Source organism: Balaenoptera borealis (genome assembly GCF_965194805.1).
Source record: "Balaenoptera borealis genome assembly, chromosome: 11".
Taxonomy (NCBI): domain Eukaryota; kingdom Metazoa; phylum Chordata; class Mammalia; order Artiodactyla; family Balaenopteridae; genus Balaenoptera; species Balaenoptera borealis.
In genome coordinates this window covers 42,162,383-42,183,686 of record NC_138868.1, presented here as the reverse complement: position 1 = coordinate 42,183,686, position 21,304 = coordinate 42,162,383, and the positions used below count along the sequence as shown (strand labels likewise).

General features: G+C 34.8%; 1 protein-coding gene across 1 annotated transcript in view; it reads left to right on the top strand.

Moving 5' to 3' along the window:
- The window catches only part of PDE3B (phosphodiesterase 3B), a 168,940-nt gene that overhangs the window by 79,033 nt on the left and 68,603 nt on the right, over positions 1–21,304 (top strand). Inside the window, exon 2 of the mRNA XM_082341422.1 lies at positions 19,116–19,166. Coding sequence (XP_082197548.1) covers positions 19,116–19,166 — 51 coding nt within the window. The remainder of the gene's footprint in view (positions 1–19,115; positions 19,167–21,304) is intronic.

Sequence of the window (21,304 nt, the reverse complement as noted above, 5' to 3'; positions counted from 1 at the left end):
CTGGTCCGGGAAGATCCCACATGCCACGGAGCAGCTAAGCCCGTGCGCCACAACTACTGAGCCTGCGCTCTAGAGCCCGTGAGCCACAACTACTGAGCCCGCATGCCTAGAGCCTGTGCTCTGCAACAAGAGAAGCCACCGCAATAAGAAACCCGTGCACCACAACGAAGAGTAGCCCCCGCTGGCTGCAACTAGAGAAAGCCTGCGCACAGCAACAAAGACCCAACACGGCCAAAAATAAATAAATAAAAAATGAATAAATTTATAAAAAAAAAAAAAGATCTCACATGCTGTGGGGCACAGCCGAAAAAATAAAAAAATAAAGTGGCATTCTGTTAATATGAGGTGTCTTCCCAGGACAGTCCACATCACAGCTATGACCAAAAGTGGCATGAGGAGCTGTGACATGGGGTACCAGTGGTACCAGCTACACTCATCTTTTATATTTTATGGAATCTATTTTTTTCTTTCAAAAATCAATTACATTTGTTTGTTTCTAGAATTCTTCAGTTGTTAGAAATAACCTCATGTGCTAGTTCTCTCTGTATCCTTTGACTGTAATTCATCTTGACAGAGAAATTGGACTTACCTGTACTGGGCTTTAGTTCCAGCATTACAATGTTTGTTCAAATCTTTTCATTCCCTGACACAGAAAAGTGGGACAATCTAGGAGTTAGAGTTTTGCTTTCTCTACTGGGGTTAAAATACTTTCTAAGTTCTAACAACAGGAAAGTCCCTTTTGCTCTCTCTTGTATTTTGCAAGTCATAGATAATTTTGAGGTTTGGTCTTTTTGAATCCACTGGTCAATTTAAATTTCTTTTCCTAGCTCTGTTAAAGTTCATCCCTCCCTTGAGTTTTCTGCTGTGGAATCATGGCTTTAGTTTCTGTGAAAACTTTGAAATGTTTTCTTAAATTTAAGGAGACACATATGACTATGTCTAGACTTTCTCTTTATGGCATCACAAACACTGTTTACATTTGCCCCTTGGTTGGTTAGCACTGGACCCTTATTGTCTGTCTTTGTGCAATACAAAGGCTTCTGTCATTTTTTTGCTCTCCCACCCCATTCTTTCTTCTTTTCTTTCTCTTATTCCTCTTTCCTTCCTCTTATTCCTCTTTCCTTCTTCCTCTAAAAGCTGTCTAATATTCTAATACGGTCTATTAGCGTTCACATCCTGAACTATCCCTTTTGCTCTCATTTAGTCCATTGTTTTGGGACTCTTATTCAGTGATTACAGCTAATCTGATAAACTATTTGGAGCTCAGATATTAGGAATGGTAGTTTGGGAGTGGTTATATAACACATTTGTCTTTTGGCAGGAACCTAGGATCCCCATTTCCGCCCCCCCACCCCGCCTTTTTTCCTTATCTTTGAGACACTGGATCACAGGAAAGATCAACTGACTATTAACACAAGGCAAAAGTAATTTAGTTCTTTGGAGGGAGAAATATGAAAGTTTCGACTTGGGTGGTTTTAACATGAAGAACACGTACATGGCATTTTCTTCAGTACATATTTTAAAATTTTAAATTTAATTTTATGCCTAGTTAAAGAAAGGAAAGTTAAAAGGAAGGAAAGAGAAAGGAAAGCACTGAGAGTGGCACAGAGGAAAATATTTAAGGAAAAGAGAAGATTAGGGAAAATCAGAGAGTGGCATTGTGGGATTATATTAAGTATGATAAAGTGAGTTCTGCATTTGTTAACCTCTGTGTGTGTGTGTGTTTCCTGGTATAGGAGATCTCACATAATAGTGTTCAGTAAATGGTTGTTAAATTAATTATGGTAAGGTAGTAACGATGTAATGATTGTTGTGTAGATGTAATGATCATGGTATGTACCTCAAATGTGAATGGTTCCTAACACCAGCACACCAGTGAAACTTGCATTCTTAGAAAAGCTATCACAGTAACTTATTTGTTGTTCACTTGCCTTTCGTTCATATGCATGCAGTTACAATATGTGCTGGATGACCTTCTGAGTATTCTAACAGCTTTATTTTAAAAATCAAGTAGTGCAATAAATGCCAAACCAGCACTTTCTCTGAATGTTTAGTAATTTGTGTGAGGGTGTTTGAAGGAGACTTTTCCAAAGTCTGCAAAAATTTCATGTCGAGAAGATGATGTTTTTGTAAACATTTCAGCAGGTCACAGTTTTCTTAGGCTCACCTTGATAGTTGGCTTTTATTTACTCACTTATCCATTCAATATTTATTTATTTGAGTGCCTTCCATGAACCATGTACTTTGTTAGTCACTGGGGATAAATAAGGAAGGAACCTTGCCATCAAAAAGTCTAGGAGAAGAGATGGAAATGTAAACAAATACCTGAATTTTAAAGTCAAAATAAAATTGAATGCTCTCAATGGATTTTTTTTTAAATGAAATCTCTTCAGTAATAATAGCATTTGATATTATTGAATCCTTGAATTCATAAACTGAGTCACTGGTTGTTTAAAGTCAACATATTATTCTCAGATGCCAATTCTGATTTCTTTAATAAAGCTGAAAATTGTTTAAGAATCCAATAGCTTTGATTTCCTTAGGTAAATGTTAAGCTAACCATCCATCCCCGTATCTTCAGCATTTTCTACCAGAGAGAAGTATTGTTATTTTTATGCCTCTGTGTTTAAGTGATAGAGGTAATTTAATTGAAAACAGAATGGTGTAAGTTTAAGTGTCCCTTTTAGGGGATCAGAGGGGAGCAGGAGCCACCCATCTGATCACAGCTACCATATTGCTTTTAAACTTTTTTTTTAGCATAATAAAATAAATAAGTTTATAAATATGAAAATGGTCTATAAAATTGACTTAAAATTTTCTGCATATTCATTACTGTTTTCCATAGGAAGATAATAAATAACATTTTCTGCAATGTTCAATCAACTCGTGTTCAAATATTTTAGTAAGTAAAATGCACATAAAGCCTTAAAATCATTACTTTTCTTGGAAAACTCAAGCAGGTCCTGGAGATTTTAAAAGCTCCACTTAATTTTAGATGACTAAATGGTGTTTTGCTTTAGAAGTTAAAAAAGAAGAATTGTTATGAAAATAGTTTATTGCACGCCAATAAAGTCTGATTGGCTTATTTATTTTTATTTTTGAACAAGATAGAGTAATTGTGGAAACTTGTGTTTTAGGAACTTCCTGTTTAGATTGTGTTAAATAACATACAAACAAAGACACAGACAAAGTAATACGAGTTGTGAGATAGGACTTGACTCAGTTAGACAGGCAAAAACTTCAAAATGCATTTTTAGCATTAGAGGGATAGTTCACTTTCCTTGGATTATTTGTTCCTTTTTGAGTTGCATGGCTATTTATGGAAATTCAGTTTTATTTTTTCCTTGATAATTTGATCATTTAATTTGATAATCTAATTTTACTGGATAGTTTCCTTAACACTTTAGTTTCAGTGTTCACTATTCCTTAACTTTTTGTAAACAAGCACTTAAGTCAAGAGAACTCATTATTATTAACATCAATAATACTAATAAATAATGTTAACATTTATTGAGACAGTTTGTATAGTAGTACATAAGCTCCTCATGAGTATTATCTCACTTTAAATAACCTCTGAGTTATTATTATTATTACTATTTTATACATGGCATTATTTAAAAGAACTCTGCAGTTAGTCCTTTGGAAAACTGAACAATGTTCAGAATGTGAGCAGCCATACCCTTGAGGTATCTTCTTTATACATATGGATTTTCGTATCTGACAGTATTACTGTTAAACTTGCTATTTCTAGACCTCCTCACCCTTAATTATGTCTGCTTAGACTTTAACTCTCTATATACCTTTTTTTTTCACGTCTTTATTGGAGTATAATTGCTTTACAATGGTGTGTTAGTTTCTGCTGTATAACAGAGTTCTATATACCTTTCACTATGCACCCTCTCCCCTCCTTTACTGGCTCCCAAACCAGGACGCTGCAGTCTTGGAAAGACAATCCCTGTAATATTCTACCATTATCTATTGTGTGTTTTGAGCTCAAGGCTGAGATTGAAATTTTTCTGAATGAGAGAACCACCTTCAACCATTATTATTAAAAACTGAATGACTTTGGAAATTTGCTTATGCTACGGAGTTGGTAATATTTCTTAACGAATTCAACCTAAAATTACGAGGAATAACAATGCTTAAATGCAAAATTTATACTGTGGTAAAAGTGATTTTGATGACAGTGAGTGTTGTTTGGATCACAAGTAATGTCAAGCTGCTTTACATGTTGTCAAAAGTTAAAAAAAGAAGTGGGATCTCCATTTCCACACACATTTGCAGCAGCTATATTTCCTAGATCAAAGTACGGTTTTAGCAGTGGTATTCAGAACTCAGTGTAAGTAAAGGATTTTCCATATTTCAAAATCCATGTAACTGCACAGTCAGGGAACTTCCAAGTAACCTTCAACTGGAATGGATTATCTGCAATGTAATGACATGCTAAAATGTAAATATCAGGAGAAGAATCTAATATAATTCTATAAATACCTTTCAAGTGATGAATATGCACAATTAAAATCATATACTTGTGGGCTGGTACCAATATTTGCCAGTCCCTATCTGTATGAAAAGACATTTTCAAAGGTGAAATATATAAAATCTCATTATAGATGAGCATTACAGGTAAACACTGATGTTGAGGATAGGGAATACCAACTTTGAGTCCCAATTAAATGAAATGCTCTCCTTCCAAACTAATTTTATTCTTCTCATGTGCAGATCTGCATTACAAAAACTTATACTCACTATTATTATATTTTGAATTTTTTCAATAAAAAACTGTAGAAAAATATGTTTGTCTCGTTATAGAAGTACCTACATAGTAGCTTTGATTTTGCTTTTTGGCTTACAAAGTCTAAAATATTTACTGTCTGGCCCTTTAAATAAAAAGTACCGACCCTGAGTTAAACAATTATTCGTTAAGTGATCCCATGATTATCCAAACACAAAGAAATAAATCTCTATTGGTGAGCTTTCAACTATCAGTAGAGAAAATAATACTTCTATATGATTTCTGGAACAGACTTTAGATTACCCTTTAATGCAACTTCTTTATTTTGCAGTTAAGATTCCAAGGTTTAGTGGAAGCTAGTCATTGGTAGAACTGAAAATAACTAAGATATTCTGATTTTCTGTCTAGTATACTTTATTTATATCCAAGTGTTTTTGCTGGGTGCTAAGGATATTAAAGAAGAAATATGAAAAACAGTGCCTGAATCATCAAGGGACGTTATAATCTAGTTAGGTAGTGTATCAGCCAGGGTCCCAGCAAGAAACAAATGGCACACTAAAATGGAGTAACTGAGGATCATTTAGTAAAGGACTATTTATAAAAGTGTGAAGAGAGTTAGGGGAAATAACCCTTATTACCACCCAAGGCCTGAAGAGACAAGGGATATAACTGTAGAATCTGTAGACGAGGGTCCCCAACAGGAGCTGTAGCTTTTAGTGGAAGAACCAAGCCACTGCCAGCCTGTGCTGTTGAGGAAGGAGCTGATGATATCCCCACCTATAAATACCTCAACCTCATTCTCCTCTTGCCCTCTCCTTTCCTGCTGGTGCCTCCTGTAGTCCCCCATCAAATGCCAGATGACAAACAACCTTTTGATGCAGTCCAAAATGGTCTGCTTCCTAAGCAAAAACTGCCATTTAAGAGAGTGGATCTGAAAGGACAAATGGAGACTATCCAGGATAGGGAGCAAGATTGTTCATACAGTCATGCATGGTAACATATTCTAAGTGTGAGCAATCTAGGCAACATGTATTTTAGACAATCGCATATAAACACATGAAATATTTTATGAGCATTTTTGTAGTACTTTATGTTTTTTGTAAAGTACATTCTTAATTTCATCTTCACAAGTTTAAGATAGTGCCTTCTTTTATATCCTGACATCTGGAACAAAAGTAGTTCAGCCCTTGTTTTTCTAATTTGGTAGCCCACTTCTTCCATTGCATAAAGTTGTTCTGTTCTCTAATAGAAGCAGATGTTTTTTTAAGTGGTTAAGAATTCAACTTCAGCAGGAGACCAAATACTAAAAGCCAGGAAGGCAAATAATGTATTGTAATTATTTATCATTTGAAAATTCATTACTTTCACATTTTTGTAAACTGATCTTTGCTGTGGGATGAGACTTACATAGTAGAGATTCTTAGCATAATAATGAATTCTGAATATTCCAGTATAATATTGTCATTAAAATTCTGGATTTTGTAGGTAGAAAAACCAGTTTGAGTTCTTGCTCTACCACTCACCTGCCATGTAAACTTGGTCGAGTTAGATAGTCTCGCTCAGCCATGATTAAATGTAAAAATAAGGACAACAACAGGTCATATAGTAAGCTCTCGATAAATATTAGCTCTTATTGGTAGTATTAATAGGCTACATAACCAAAACTTCAAATTTATATAATGTGACAAGTGATATTTATAGGTGAATTCATTCTACAAGTATTTATTAAGCAACTAAGTACTAGGTACTCACTTTGCTAGATGCTGGGATGATCTTGTTCTCCTGGAGGCTAAAGGTGCATAATTTACATCTGATTTATATTAATAATTGGTGAATTAGTAAACTGCCTATACTGACATACATACTGCCCGCCTGAGAGTTTATTGAGCTGTCTTCATTAACCATCAGCATACCAAAAAGAGTAGGTTAGTTTATTTTGTAATAGTTTTGTGGTCAAAAATTAGCACAATTTTCCACTGTGCTAGACTCACTAATCTCAGCGAAATGCTAGGTTGGTGTGCATTTGTCCCCTAATGAGGGAGTAGCCATTAATTTGGGGTGGGGGGGAAGACTACTGAGTTAAGAATAGAACTATTTTTAAAATTTTACGAACATATTGATCATTGACAGACCTTAATATCTGGTTTCCTTTTCTTTGCCAGTTGGAGTAACTAATGGTGACTGTTATTTGTACAGCACTGTCAGAAGGTTTAATGTTTGGGAAAATAAATTGATAGCACACTGAAGAGTTAGTAGTTGCTCTCAGTTTTTAGACAGGGTCTCTAGAAATTATTTGAAACTTGCTTTTGAACTGTCAGTTTCTTTATGATCCATGTTACATTATAATAATAATTCAAATTAAATAATTCCCAGATTTTTATTATTTTATTCTATTTTATACATGGAAAATTAGTGTTTAGTGGTCTCTTACATGGTAAAATTTTTATTAAAATGTAGTGTTAAATTTATCTCTATATTGTAAATTTATTAAAAAGTCATTTTGCTTATGCAAAGCATAAAACTTTTAGTACATTTTGTTTCATTAGTTTAGGATACTGTGATGATCCTTGGGGAAATCTGATTTTTTTAAAAAGAATAGATCAGAGGTTCCATTTTTCATTTTCAGATCAAATCACTATGGGGCTAGTATCTTTGCTTAATTTTAATCTGTTACTATGACAAAACTTGTTTACTCAAATAAGTGTCAAACAGATACTGCCGGCAACTTGAATAGTTTCTACCTAATAAAAATCCCAAATGAAAAATGGTGAATTTAATTTTAAGTGGAAAAAAATAGTTTTGTTAGTATACATTGATCTTAAGTTTTTTTCTTGGTTAATTAAAATCTACTTTGATGCTTTTATGGTAATTTCCTTTAATACCTCTATCTGCTAAATTTAATATTCAGTTCTAAAATAAAATCAGGTAAGGGCCTAGTAAATGTATCTCTGTTAAGTATTTAAAATTTTACCCATGAAAAGTTATATAAATAAGTGGTAAGAAAATATTCTTAAATATACCTGTGCTACTTTCCTATATAGTCCTTTTTGTATGAAATGCCCTTTATGTCTCAGAGATGTAGCCATCTGACAGAATAAGAGTTCTTTGTTTGTGGTCCTGAATCTTTACCATATTGGCAGTGGGCTAGTTCATATTGAATAATCTAAGCTCTGGTTGTTACTTTCTAAATGAACTTGCAGTTGCTACCTTCAAAAAGCTTTATTGTTTAAAGAATACCTCCATTGTAGCCTTCAAGTATTTCTTCTGTTTTAAGAGGTCAGCTACTTTAACTGAGATTAAGAAATAGGAAGTAGAGAATAGGAACCAAGGAAAATAGGAAGGTTTAAGTCAGATGTAGAAAGTGGTAAGCAGATTTTTGTTGTTAGATTCCCCCCCCATGGGTTTGGGTAGATAATCAGATGTGAGCTTGGTTGGTAGAATTATAAAATAAAAGGTAATCAGAAAAAGATGTTTTTATTTTCTTTGGAGGAGGCTTGCTCACTTAAAACCAAATAGTTCCTTTGTTTTACTTGACTGCCTACAGGTAGATTTTTTTTTTTTAGTTGAGTGAGGTTAGACACAGAGGTAAAAAAGACAAAGAAAAAATCAGTTACTCTGGACCTTGTTTTCTTTAGTATCTGTAAAATGAGAAGATTGGAATTAACTTCTAAATTCCCCTAAGCTCAAATATACTCTGAATATTTCTAACAGGAGAGTAACATGATAACACGGCTTTGAAGATGTATAAAGTAGATAAAATTGATTGGAGGCTGTTGAAAGTGATCAAGGCTTGATATGATAAAAATGTGAAAATATGGTGGTGATAGAAAATCAGAAACATCTAGATCAAAATAGATTGATACGGGGAAGAAGAAAGAGGGATTTAAAAATGAGTCATTTATTCATTCAACAAATTATTTATAAAAACTGATCTCACAGGTTGAATGTAATAATATATATAAAGCTCCCAAAAGAGTACCTAATGTAGTAAACACACTTTTGTTGCCTGTGGTTTGCTAGACTTGAAGTTGCCTCCCCCTTTTAATTAGGTTTTATTTTGCTTTAGTTGCAATGAGGTAGGAATTTGAGGACACTAAAAGACTGAGACTGATTAAAGGTCACCATTTGTTCTCTTTCAAATGACCCAAGCAATATTTAGTTATTACCTACAGTGATTTCCACCCTCTGTCCAAATGGGTTGGACATGTTTGAAGACGGGAAACTTCCAGCTGGAATGGTCCTGGGCTCATAGCTGGCTCTGGTAGTTCTAATGATCAAAGGCAGGGTAGAGTAGGCAGACTGCTGAGGGGTATCAAAGCCTGGAGCTGAGCCCTTGGAAGGAATTTCCAAATTTTTCCTACAGCAGTATTCTAACTCACTTCAAGTACTCCTCTTGGGGCAGAGATCACAAATTGTTGATGAAATATACTCTCTGCCCATGGTGAAATACCATTAGGACTCTCCATTGTGTTATTTGGGAATACAAAGCTCGTGTCTATGTAAACGCATGAGAGTCATAAATATCAGAAGAGCCAAGGAGGAGGATTCCTAAACAAAGGGACTTCCAGCAGAGAATTTGCATGTTATTTTATTTGCCCTCCATACATATATGTAGTTATTTTACCAGTAAGACTGGTGTCTTTGGTTAGTTCACCATTCGTAAGTCTAAACTATAATCTATCTGTTCTCAGATAAATTATAAAGGGCAATCAGAGAAAAAATATATGTTGTATTTGCTTTGTTAGGCAGAGGGTATGCCTGCTGAGGACCAGCTAGTCCCTTTGTTTTACTTGAATGTCTGTGCAATTTATGGATCTTTTAGTTGTGTGAACTGTATAGAGTTGATTGGGGCAGGGGCGTGGGTAAGCAACCCAGCTTCCTCTGTTTGAGCCATAAGTAGGTGAGAAACAGTACAGTATAGTGTTTTTGAGAACCTAGACTCTGGCATCAGTCTGCCTGAGTTACTGTATGTATAGATGGAGATGGCTTTAGATATGGTCATAAAACCACCATTTTAGGTTGATCTCAGGTCTCCCCTGAGAGAAGGCCATTGTGATCCAGTTTTCTTTCCAGATTGGAGTCAAGTTTGTAGCATATTCCTGTGCTTGAGGTGAGGAACATTTTTTTTCTCTTTTGGTCTTGTTCATAAACTGTGCTTAGGATTCTAGAACATTTATTAGGAAGTTCCTCATGCAATCCTGAATTGTTCACATGTTTTAGTAAGGTCTTTTAAATAGTAGCTATTATTAATTTAATCTTTTGCTTAAATTATACTGAAAATTATATTTTAACTTAAAAGGAAAACATTATTCACAGTAGGAGGAAAACTGAAGTTATAGGCTTACAATCCCTTTTTTTTTTCAGTTATTTTTGGCACATTCTCCCCAGAATATGTATCTCTTGGTGGGAATGCAGAGTCCATGTCTGGGATGGAGATAAAATTCTGCTTAACCATAGGCTAGAGAAACCAGTTGAGGCATGTGCCAACTCATGTATCTGGAAGGACACAGGAGGTCTAGAAGAGAAGCAGGTAGGTAAAAACTTGAAAACATCTGGAGTGAATAAGAGATTAAGAATACTGGTAAAATAGAGGCTATTTCATAGTATATTTAGAAAATGGTTCTCTGTGCTTGAATTCCCTTAGCACAACTAATTAGACCACAGTGTGTGGAACTGTTTTATTTATTTATTTATTTATTTATGTATTTATTGATTGATTGATGTGTTGGGTCTTCGTTTCTGTGCGAGGGCTTTCTCTAGTTGCGGCAAGCGGGGGCCACTCTTCATCGCGGTGCGCGGGCCTTTCACTATCGCGGCCTCTCTTGTTGCGGAGCACAGGCTCCAGACGCGCAGGCTCAGTAGTTGTGGCTCACGGGCCTAGTTGCTCTGCGACATGTGGGATCTTCCCAGACCAGGGCTCGAACCCGTGTCCCCTGCATTGGCAGGCAGATTCTCAACCACTGCGCCACCAGGGGAGCCCTGTGGAACTGTTTTAAAAGGATTCTGAAAGGTTAAAAAAAAAAAAAGTAGGTGTTTTACTCAATTTCAGAACATCAAATGATAAAAACAAAAGTCTCATAAGATCAATAGGATATAGAGGTTTAAGTAGTTGGTACTTTTAGAGGTTAAATCTCTACCTTTTTCAAATAATCTATGACTTTTCACATTTTTCTCACTCAACCTATGTCTGTCCTATGTCCCTTTAAATATTGTTTCTGGTTTTGTACTCTTGAGAGAAAAATAACCCAAACTTATATGTACATTTCAACTGCTACTTTATAAAATCTGAATTATCAGTACGGCTTTAGAAAAACCTTTGTTGGAATTGCCTGGCATGTTCAAGGACCAGCAAATAAACTAGTAGAGCTAAGAGAGAATTGTAGGAGAAGAATTGGAAACAAAAAGTAAACATCACTCTTGAGGAATTTTGCTGTAAATGGGGAGCAAAGAACTGGGATAGAGACTGAGTGTTAAGTAAGATCATGAGAAAGTATGTGTGTGTGAGAGGTGAGGAATTGTGGCATGTTTATAGTCTAATGGGAATGACTTAGTAGAGAGAGAAAATGATGTAGCAGACGGGGAGAGAACTGCTTGTGAAATATCCTCAGGTAGGTACCAGCAGATTGGATCTAGTGCATTTATGGAAAAGTAAGCCATTGACTAGAGCTCAGGAAGTTCATCTGTAGTAACAATGAAATGCAGGAAATATGGGATTGGAGGGTAATTTGATGATTTGATGATCCTTTTTTATTTATCATTTTTGGAAAGAAAGGTCTCATTAAAAGCTTTAATTATCCTTCAAGCGTAGTAGTAGAAAGGGAATAAAATTGTAGGGAGATAAATCTGAGTTCAAATTCTAGCTCTGCAGTTTCCTAGCTGACACCTGACAGAACTTGGTTAACAATGTCCCTGTATTATTTAGGAGTGCAAAAAAGAAATAGAATTCACTCCAAGGTGGTTCAAATAAAAAGATTTTAATGAAGAATCTACTTTGAGAGAATGAGCGCGGTTAAGATGATGGACAAGGGGTGGTTAGGCAACAAGAGACTAGTAACTATGGAAAGCTGTTACCTCACCTGAGGCTGATGGAACAAGGGTGGAAATGGTGTGTTCAGAGTCACAGCTGAAGTTATGAAGGGAAGACCATCTGGTTAAGACCTGTAGTCATGGAGGTAGCAGAGAAGAAATAATCACCTCTCTCTCCTCCCAAACTCCGGTTTCCTGCTGTCATCTCCCAGCCTAAGTGGAAACCAGCTGCATGGGAGCTCGGGAGATGCAGTGTAGGGCCCAGCCTCCCCAGGGTGGGGAGGAGGGCAAAGAAGGGATCTGGGAGGCAAATACAGAATAATTAGTATAATCGCTAAGCCTCAACTTCCCCATATGTAAATGAGGTTACTTGCAAAATCGTTGTGACTTTACATGGCTGCCAAGCACCTGCCATATTGCTGGCACATAGTAGTGTTGATAATAACAGTAGTAAATGACAATAATTGTAAGATGGTATAGAATAATGATTAAGAATCCTTAAAGTTTTGGAATGAGGCAGATCTGAATTTAATTTCTGTCTCTGCCACTTACTAATCATGTGACTCTGGGCAGGTTACTTCACCTTTTTAGTCTCTGTTGTGTCAATTGTAAAATGAGGAAATAAGGCTTACCACAAAGAATTCTAGTAAAGATTAAAGAAGACATTAGCTATTAGGCATCTAACATAGTGCTGGGGCATAGCTTACAGTCTAAGTCACCACGACTGTAATCAGATATTTTGATTGATTAGTAAGAATAGTAAATGAGATTAGTTTCCAACCCCCCTCCCCTCACACACACCTTTTTTCCCCTGCTTGTCAGTTTTTCTGACTGGGGCCCTTATTTGTCAAGGTTTCTATCTTAGAAAGTACAGTTTTAGTTTAGCTTTTTGGCGGTCCATTTATTTTATGTTTTTGGTTTATGTTCAATAAACACAGAGTTAAATGGGCCTAAGTTGGAAGGCATAGAAATAGAAAAAGTTGGAGATACTGAAATTCAGTCAATTTCATTAGCCTAGACTTATACATGAAGCTCAAGCAAAATGTCAACAAGAAACATGAGAATAAAGGATGTTGTAACGTTAATTCACAGCTGTACCATAATAGACAATCTTTCAAATTTCACATCAATATCACAGTTCTGTGAGCTTGACTTGAGGACACATATATACTTTTCTTTTTGGCTACATAGGGAACAATGAAATAAAACCTCATTGACGTAATTGAACCTGATAACATCTCCTGGTTGTGCTGCTGCTGTTTCTCTGTGGTGCTGGTGGTTTTGTAGAGCTCTGTAAAGCATGTTGGACTTATAAACATATTCAAATAGAAACTTTTATCAGGATTCAACTTCTTAATCACAAAGAAAAGCTGAATTTATATAAAGGCACAGTCTTGGGTTTACTTTATCAAATCAACTAAAAGAATTTTTTAAATAGTATGCACCTCATATGTTACTTAACTTATGAGAAAATGCTGTTTTAAAAATTATTTTTGAACAGATAACTATAGTGTGTGAAAATATGTACTAATTTCTGATACCGTACTGTATTTGAGTTTAGATGGAAACAGACAAATGTAATATTGGAAGCTCCTAAAAACAGCAATTAAAATTTCATACTTTCATTAAATGATGTCTTATAGTATAATAGAACCATGTTTTCAGAACATACCATAGCCACTAAAACTTCCTTTTTTTACTCAAAATTTAGCAGTATTTGAATTATTTATTCTTATATTTAAATTATTTATAGGATCTACTTTGGTATTGAGATTGAAGTTTAGATGCCTAAGGTTTTGCTGACTTGGGAACAGTTTATATACAGAGAATATACTGTCTACTTGGAAGTAAAATTTTAAAAGAGCTACATATTCTATATTATATAGGAGGAATGAATGCTTCTACCAATGTTTCTTCAACTTTTAATATCCATGCACCATCCACTATGTATTCAGTATGTGTGGCAGGCACCTACCAATATTAGATAAATGTATTAAAATGATTCATAATTTTTAAAAACTAAAATAAGTACATTATCAGTGAACATTGTTTGCAATATTAAAGGTGTTTCTGTTTCAGCTCACTGATGAGTAAATAGGTTGTGTGTTGTAGATTCAGCACATATATCCAACCAGATTCTTTTCTCTATTTCTCTTAAATTAGAAAAATTCAAGCAAAATTATAATTTACAGTGGAAAGCAGCAAGTGGTTTTTTTGGTTGTTGTTTCTGAATACTCAAATTCAACATGGACTCTCGAATCATAAAGAGATTTCTCACTGAAGATTACTTTCGAGGCTGTGTCACTTGCTAAGTTAAGGGTCATTGTCATGCTTAAAAACTTGAGAAATAGAAGTTCTCTGCATTTTATTGACTACTTCTATTTGCTATTTATAGTTTTTATTTGCACTCCATTTTCCCACAGCACACTGAAAAGATGTACTTTCTGTGGCCAAAAATTGAGTGCATTTACACTTATGCTATTCCTTTAACACTGAATCGTGCCCAGCATATGTGTTTTAACCACCAGCTGTTTTCTGTGAATAAAGCAGTGGTAGATCTGCAGTTAAGAGATAGTCTAGGGACTTCCCTGGTGTCACAGTGGTTAAGAATCTGCCTGCCAATGCGGGGGACACGGGTTCGGGTTCGAGCCCTGGCCCGGGAGGATCCCACATGCTGCAGAGCGGCTAAGCCCCTGCACCACAACTGCTGAGCAACCCCCGCTCCCCACAACTAGAGAAGAGCCCGCGCACAGCAACGAAGACCCAATGCAGCCAAAAATAAATAAATAAAAATAAATTTATTTAAAAAAAAAGATATTCTAATTGTTTAGCGAGGCTCTTCCTTGCTGTACAGATTCTCTCAGAACTGATTCCAGCACATGTTTTCAAGTCTCTATCATAGTTTACAAAATAATCACTAAATAGGAAAAAAAAATCATATTTTGTAGTATGGGTTTTTCAGTGATAAACACATAAAAAAGTTGGCTGCCGTCTTTTGCTGTGTGTATTGCACATAAACCAAGAGCTGATTTGGATTCATCACATGAGTGCATTTACCTACCAGTAAAGTAAAATATCTGCTGTGTACAAATATGACAGTAATTACTCTTTTACCTTATATGCCTTTTCAGTTCTGTGATGTCCCAAGGTGTCACATAGTAAATATATTTTGGAAATTTTTTGGTCCGTTCTCTCTTCCAGCATAATGTTTATCGTCTGTGTGGCTAGTTTTACAAGTCTCTCGGCAACAGTTTATCTTTTTTATACGCTTTTCCTATGAGGAGCACAGAATCTGAATGGTGCCTCTAGTTTATGTCACTTCTGTTTTAGGAACAAAAATCTTCAGTTTCATATAAGAAAGCATTATGTTATTTTTCTAGAAAAGTTCTACTGGTTTACCAAAAAATCTTCACATTTTGTTTGACTGTCATAAAAGTTTCAAAGTGGACAACATTCAGAAGAATATAAGGTGAATGAATTGCGAGTCTAAAAAAAAATCCAGTTTTTAGATAGTCACTGTTGTATGACTTAGTAATATTTTTTTTATGGGTCTGTGTGGTATTATCACACCCACAGATTTGTAGTCAGATTGCATTAGAGTCTTGTTCTTGATTCAGGCTTAGCATTTATTCTGAGTTTTGTTACTATTTTTATTAGTACCTTAAGCTTTAGGAAACCAATTTTGAGCCATTTATTTTTTGGATTGGAGATATAATGTAACAATGCAAAAAATGCAAATTCAATAGATATAAACAATAATATTCAAATGACACGAAAATACTTTACCTAGGATGATTTGTAGTCATGCAGAATAATGCAGGCCTTAGGGCACCTGCCTCGCTTTTCAATATGTATGGTTGGGAATTCCCTGGTGGTCCGGTGGTTAGGACTCTGCGCTTCCACTGCAGGGAGCATGGGTTCGATCTCTGGTCAGGGAACTAAGATGCAACAAGCTGCTTGGCCAAAAGTTTTTAAAAAAAATAAAAGATAAAAACAAAATATAATGGTTAAGATGATGATATTTCTGTGGAAATCAGAATTAATCTTGCAGTTCACAATGTTGAAATATATGTAAACTAAATTGGTTCTTCCCCCCCCAAATATTCCAGACCCCTGAGGAACAACTAGTGATTCACAGATTTGATTAATAATGGCTAATACTCTATTACTGTTTCTTAGTTTAAAATTTTATCTATGTGCTAATATTATAGAGGTATTGAGCAATATTTTCATTAAGGATTTTGCTGCTTTGGAAATCGCGCACTCTACCCTTTATCATTAGTTCTACTGTCCAGGATCATTCCTATCAAGTAGAAACAAGCTCTAGAACCTACCATTTTAACAACAAAAGTATTATTCCCACATTCTTTTCTGGCTATTGCTCCATTTCATTCTTGCCATGTATAGCACAATTCCTCAAGAGTTTACTCTAGTCACTGTCTCTACTTCTTTACCAGTTTAGACACTAAGGACAAAAAACACTATCGACCCAAAATTATCTTTGAACATTACCAGTAAATTTGAAGTTCCCTGTATGCCACTCCCAGATCCAGTTTTCTTCTCCCTTAGAGATGATAACCATCCTGAATTTCTTCATAGTTTCCTGTATGTTTATATTTCTAAAAAGTATATTTCAATGAATATTTTATTTTATATTGCATGTAATTATACTGTATGTATCTATCCTCCTGTGACTTTTCTCATTCAACATTATGTTTTTAAGATTCATTCATATAGGTTGTAGCTATCCTTCATTCATTTTCACTATTGTATTCCACTGCGTGAATGTACCAAAATTTCCCCATTCTGTTATTGATGGACATTTGGGTCATTTTTAGTTTTCTTGCTGCCCCAAACAGTGCAGCTCTGTTCATCCATGTTGTCTCCTGGCATCAAACTATATAGAAAAGGATCAAGCTTTGGGGTTTTTGCCCCAATCTGCTTTTGTAAAATATACTAAAATCAACTCAGCAACATCAAATTGATATAAAAATTTCTAAACGTTTACTCTTCATTTCTGTACTTTCTTATTGTGGACCACATCTTGAATAACACTGCTGTAAGATGTACCTAGCTGCAGCTGTATAATTCCTGGATCATACATCTTCTATTACTTATGCAGAAAATTTTGTTTTCTCAAAATCACTAATATTCTAGTTGTCCAATTTACACAGAAGGCAGTCTACCAGTGATTTGTGGCTTTCACTGTATCTCTTTTCAGTTCCTAATATGCAGGGGATTTGAGACTAAGACCTGCTGCTTTTTGGCAAATGTATTTTTGATCGCAGAGAAAGTGACTATAAATAAGGTTGATCTACTGCTTAAGAGTTTATTCAAAGCCAGAGTAGCAAGTGGGAGGCAAGGAAGACTCAGTGTTAAGAAACCCTCCTAATGAAAGTATGCTGGCGTTAGCAAGAAGTCAACTTCTACTCAGACTAATGACTAGGAGAAATGAGGTGTAGGTATGTCACCGTTTGATGGTATCATTGTAGAAGAAATGTGGAGGTATGGATTGGATGATAGTATGTTAGGCAAGTATGCAGACTGAGACGCAAATCCCATAGGTAATCTTTAGTGATCCATCCTGTGGTTCTGTTTTCACTCCTGTTCATTCTGTACTTTTTAAAGTGAACTTAAGAAAACATCAGATTTACAAATGTCATGATGATGGGAAGAATGGTGAATAGGCTAGTCAACATTCCACTCTCCAAAGAAACTTGGACAGGCTGAAATCAGGACTGAAGTAAAGTACTGCAGTTGGGACTAAAAAGCCAGTTGTGTAAGAATAGCATGCAGAAAATGGAGCGTGTATATCAAGTATAAAAGAAATTTAGGGATTTTAGGTTATTTTAATCTTAATGTGAATGTTCTTAAGAAGTTATTAATGTCTTAAACTGCATTAATTAATATCTCTAGAATCTAGAGTTTATGCTGGTTAAATCACAACCTGAAATAATTATATGAGGACCACACTTAGGGCCATATAAAATAATGCGTAAATTTGATGCGTCTACTAATGTATATTATGTACTTTGCATGTAGCTGTACCATAGCCATTTTGCAGGTACTGGTCCATGAATTTTGTAAGTGGTCTGGATTTTCTTTGGGAAGAGATAGGTTTCTCTTTACTGGCAAGAGATGACCTTTTGCAAGGATGGTGATAATGACAATTGACGATTTTTAAAAGGGGTCAGCAAGCTATAGCCCACTGACCAAATCCTGCCAGGAACATGTTTTTGTATGGCCACTGAGCTAAGAATGTTTTTTTGTTTTGTTTTGTTTTGCATGTTAAAGGGTTGTAAAACAAAAACAAAAACCAAAGAATATGCCATGGAGACCTTACGTGGCTTGCAAAGCCTAAAATATTTACTATTTGTACCTTTACAGAAAAAAAATCTGCCAACTCCTATTTAAATATCGGACCAATGAAAGAGTAGATAACATTTTATGATCTTTTGCAATCAGGATCCTTACGACCAAGGACAAGAAACAACACAAATATTTCAGTACATAGAAATTGTGATTGTGTTACAAATTAACTAGGCTTATGTTCGATACTAGGGTTCAAAGCCATGTAGAAAATCACAATTATAATCAATTATTTAGGCAAAAGGAGGAGACCTATTTATTACTTAAGTAAAACTTAAAAGAAATTTAGGATTAATGGTAGGTAGCAGTTATAGCTTGCCAAATTTAAGCTAATTTTATCTCCTAGAGCAGTGACTACTGGATGGGGAAGTAGCCACACGGCCTGCTAGGAAGAGAAGTGCAGGAAAAAACTAGTCTGGTACTAAGAAGTTACCATTGAGAATCTATAAAGGAGAAAAACAGGATCAAAAGGGTTGTGTGTAGCGTTTTATAAATCCATTCCTTTATGCTTAATCTAAACCAAGGGCAAGCTTTTTAAAGTGCTTTTTGACAGAAGTGCCTTATTGGTAAGGAAATAGCACCACCTACTGACACTGGTTTAAAATGACAAATTATGAGCCTTTGGAGAGGGTAGGGAGGGGGAAGAATGGTGATTTGTCATTTTTCTTGTATTTTTAGTGAATGGATGTGCTTCTGGATTTATATTTTCAGTTCTGTGGTAATAGATATTTTGAATCGATATTTTGAATATAGATTAGTTTAGTGACTTTATCCTGACTCTTCTTTTGATTTCTCAATCACAGATTGTGTAATTAATAAAATATTCCATCTAGAGATAATTTTTATTCTAATCTTCCCAATTCCTCTCCCAAACTTTAAGCTATTTTAGGTATCTGTAATTGAATATGCTCCATTTTGTCTTTACATATATTTATTTATTTCTGGTTTGTAACTAAGTGAATTCTTTTTTTTTTTTTTTTTCCAGATGATTCTTTGGGATTGGGACTTAAAGCAGTGGTATAAACCTCACTATCAGGTAAATATAAGTGATATCACTAATAATATTTGTAATCAAATTTTTGACATAGAAATCTTCTGAATGTAACTTTAATTTATATGCTGTAAGATTTTTCTTTAGCTGAACTAAAATAACCAGAACTTCATTTAGGTAGTTTTTAAAAAATATATTTTAATTGTAAGGGAAAAGAAAATATGAAACCAAACTTAAATAAATAGTTATTTTTAAAATGTTGCTAATATAATCTGGGCTCATCTATATTAAATATGAGGCTCTTTTCCCCCCAGTTCACTCCACCTAGAGTTATTGGTAAATGTACAGAAAATTGCACAGCTCAATGAATTTTCAAAAATTAAACATCCCATATAACTAGTACCCATAACAAGAAATAGAACATTACCAGCATCCCACAAGCCTCACTTGTGTGCCATTCTAGTCATTGCCTGTGTTTCCAAAGAAAATCCCTATCCAGACTTCTAGCATTAGTTTTCTTTATTTATGAACTTTATATATATGGAATCATACAAAATGTACTTTTTAAAGATTTTTTGATCACTTTATGTTGTTATCAGTAGAATTAAAAATAGAAGTATAGGAGAAAAAAGGAAAATCATTCAAACATCAAAGAATAACTATGTTAACTTTGTTAACTTTTGATATATATGTTTATAGATCTTTTCCTAGTTTTCCATTGTATTGAAACGTATGGTTTATATAATTCTAGTCTACAAAGATTGTAATATTATGTTTCATATGCTGTTTTGAAACCTGATGTTTTTCACACTAATAGATAAACATTAATAAAAATCAAATCTTTGTCGTTTGTATTTGCAGACATATTACTTCTATTGTCCCAGCATAAAATTTTGAAAAATGAACACCCCTTTGAGTGGTTGATTCTTATTTTTAAACTTTAAATGGAATAGCCACAACAGCCCATTAAGAAAAAAATATTCTCTGGTGTAACTGTTACAGTCAGATGATGTGAGAAAGACCACATCTGACCTAAAAGGGGCTGGGGTTTCTTGACCTAAATAGTGGCCTTTTTCATCAGTCATATTCACCAAGATCCTCAGTTTCCAATTAAAAGAGTATCTAAATTATTGGTAAAATCTAAAGATAAGTAAGCAGTACTGGTTGAGAGCATGGGCTTGTGGTCACACAGACTTTTATTTCTTTTATTTCTCTCTTCTCCTACCCCTCTTTCTCTCCCTAATAATCCTTTTTTTAAAATCAAAGTATAGGGAATTTCCTGGTGGTCCAGTGGTTAGGACTTAGCACTTTCACTGCCATGGGCCTGGGTTTGATCCCTGGTCAGGGAACTAAGATCCTGCAAGCTGCGCTGAATGGCCAAAAAAAAAAAAAAAAAATTGAAGTGTAACACTCATATATAAAAGTGTACAACTCATAACTGTATAATTTGATGAATTTTCTCAGAGTGAATATATACATGTGACCATTTTTCAGATGAAGAATTCAGCACCCCAAAAGCCCCCTATGCTCCCCGCCTAGTCATCAATTTCTCCCAAGCGTCCTTTCAATCCTGATTTCGGTCATCACAACTTAGTTTTTCTTGTCTTTTTCTGAATTGTATATAAATGGAATTACTCATATGTATTTTCTGTCTTGCTTCTTTCAAAATTTATCTGTGAGATTAATTCATGTTATTATACATAGTAGTAATTCATCCATTCTCATTCTATTTAGTGTTTCATTGAATGAATATACAGTTAATTGATCCATTCTATAGCAGATTGACATTTGTTTTATTTTTCAGTTTTTTGTCTATTGCAAGTTATGCTGCTGAAACATTGTTGATGTCTTTTGTTGGATATATACATTAGAGTGCATTGCTGGGTCATAGGGTATACATGTGTATGTTCAGTTTTAGTAGGAAGCACCAGATAATTTTCCAAAGAGTTTGTATCACTTTTACCCAACCATCAGCAGTATATGGATGTTTCAGTTGCTCTGCATCTTTGCCAACACTTGGTAGTGTCTGTTTTAAATCATTCTGGTAGCTGTTGAAGAGTATCCATTGTGGTTTTAGTATTTGTATTTCATTGATGGCTCATCAAGCTGAGAATCTTTTTATGTTAATTTGCTACTCAGATATCCTCTGGTAAAGATCTTTTCCCCATTTTTTCTGCTGATTA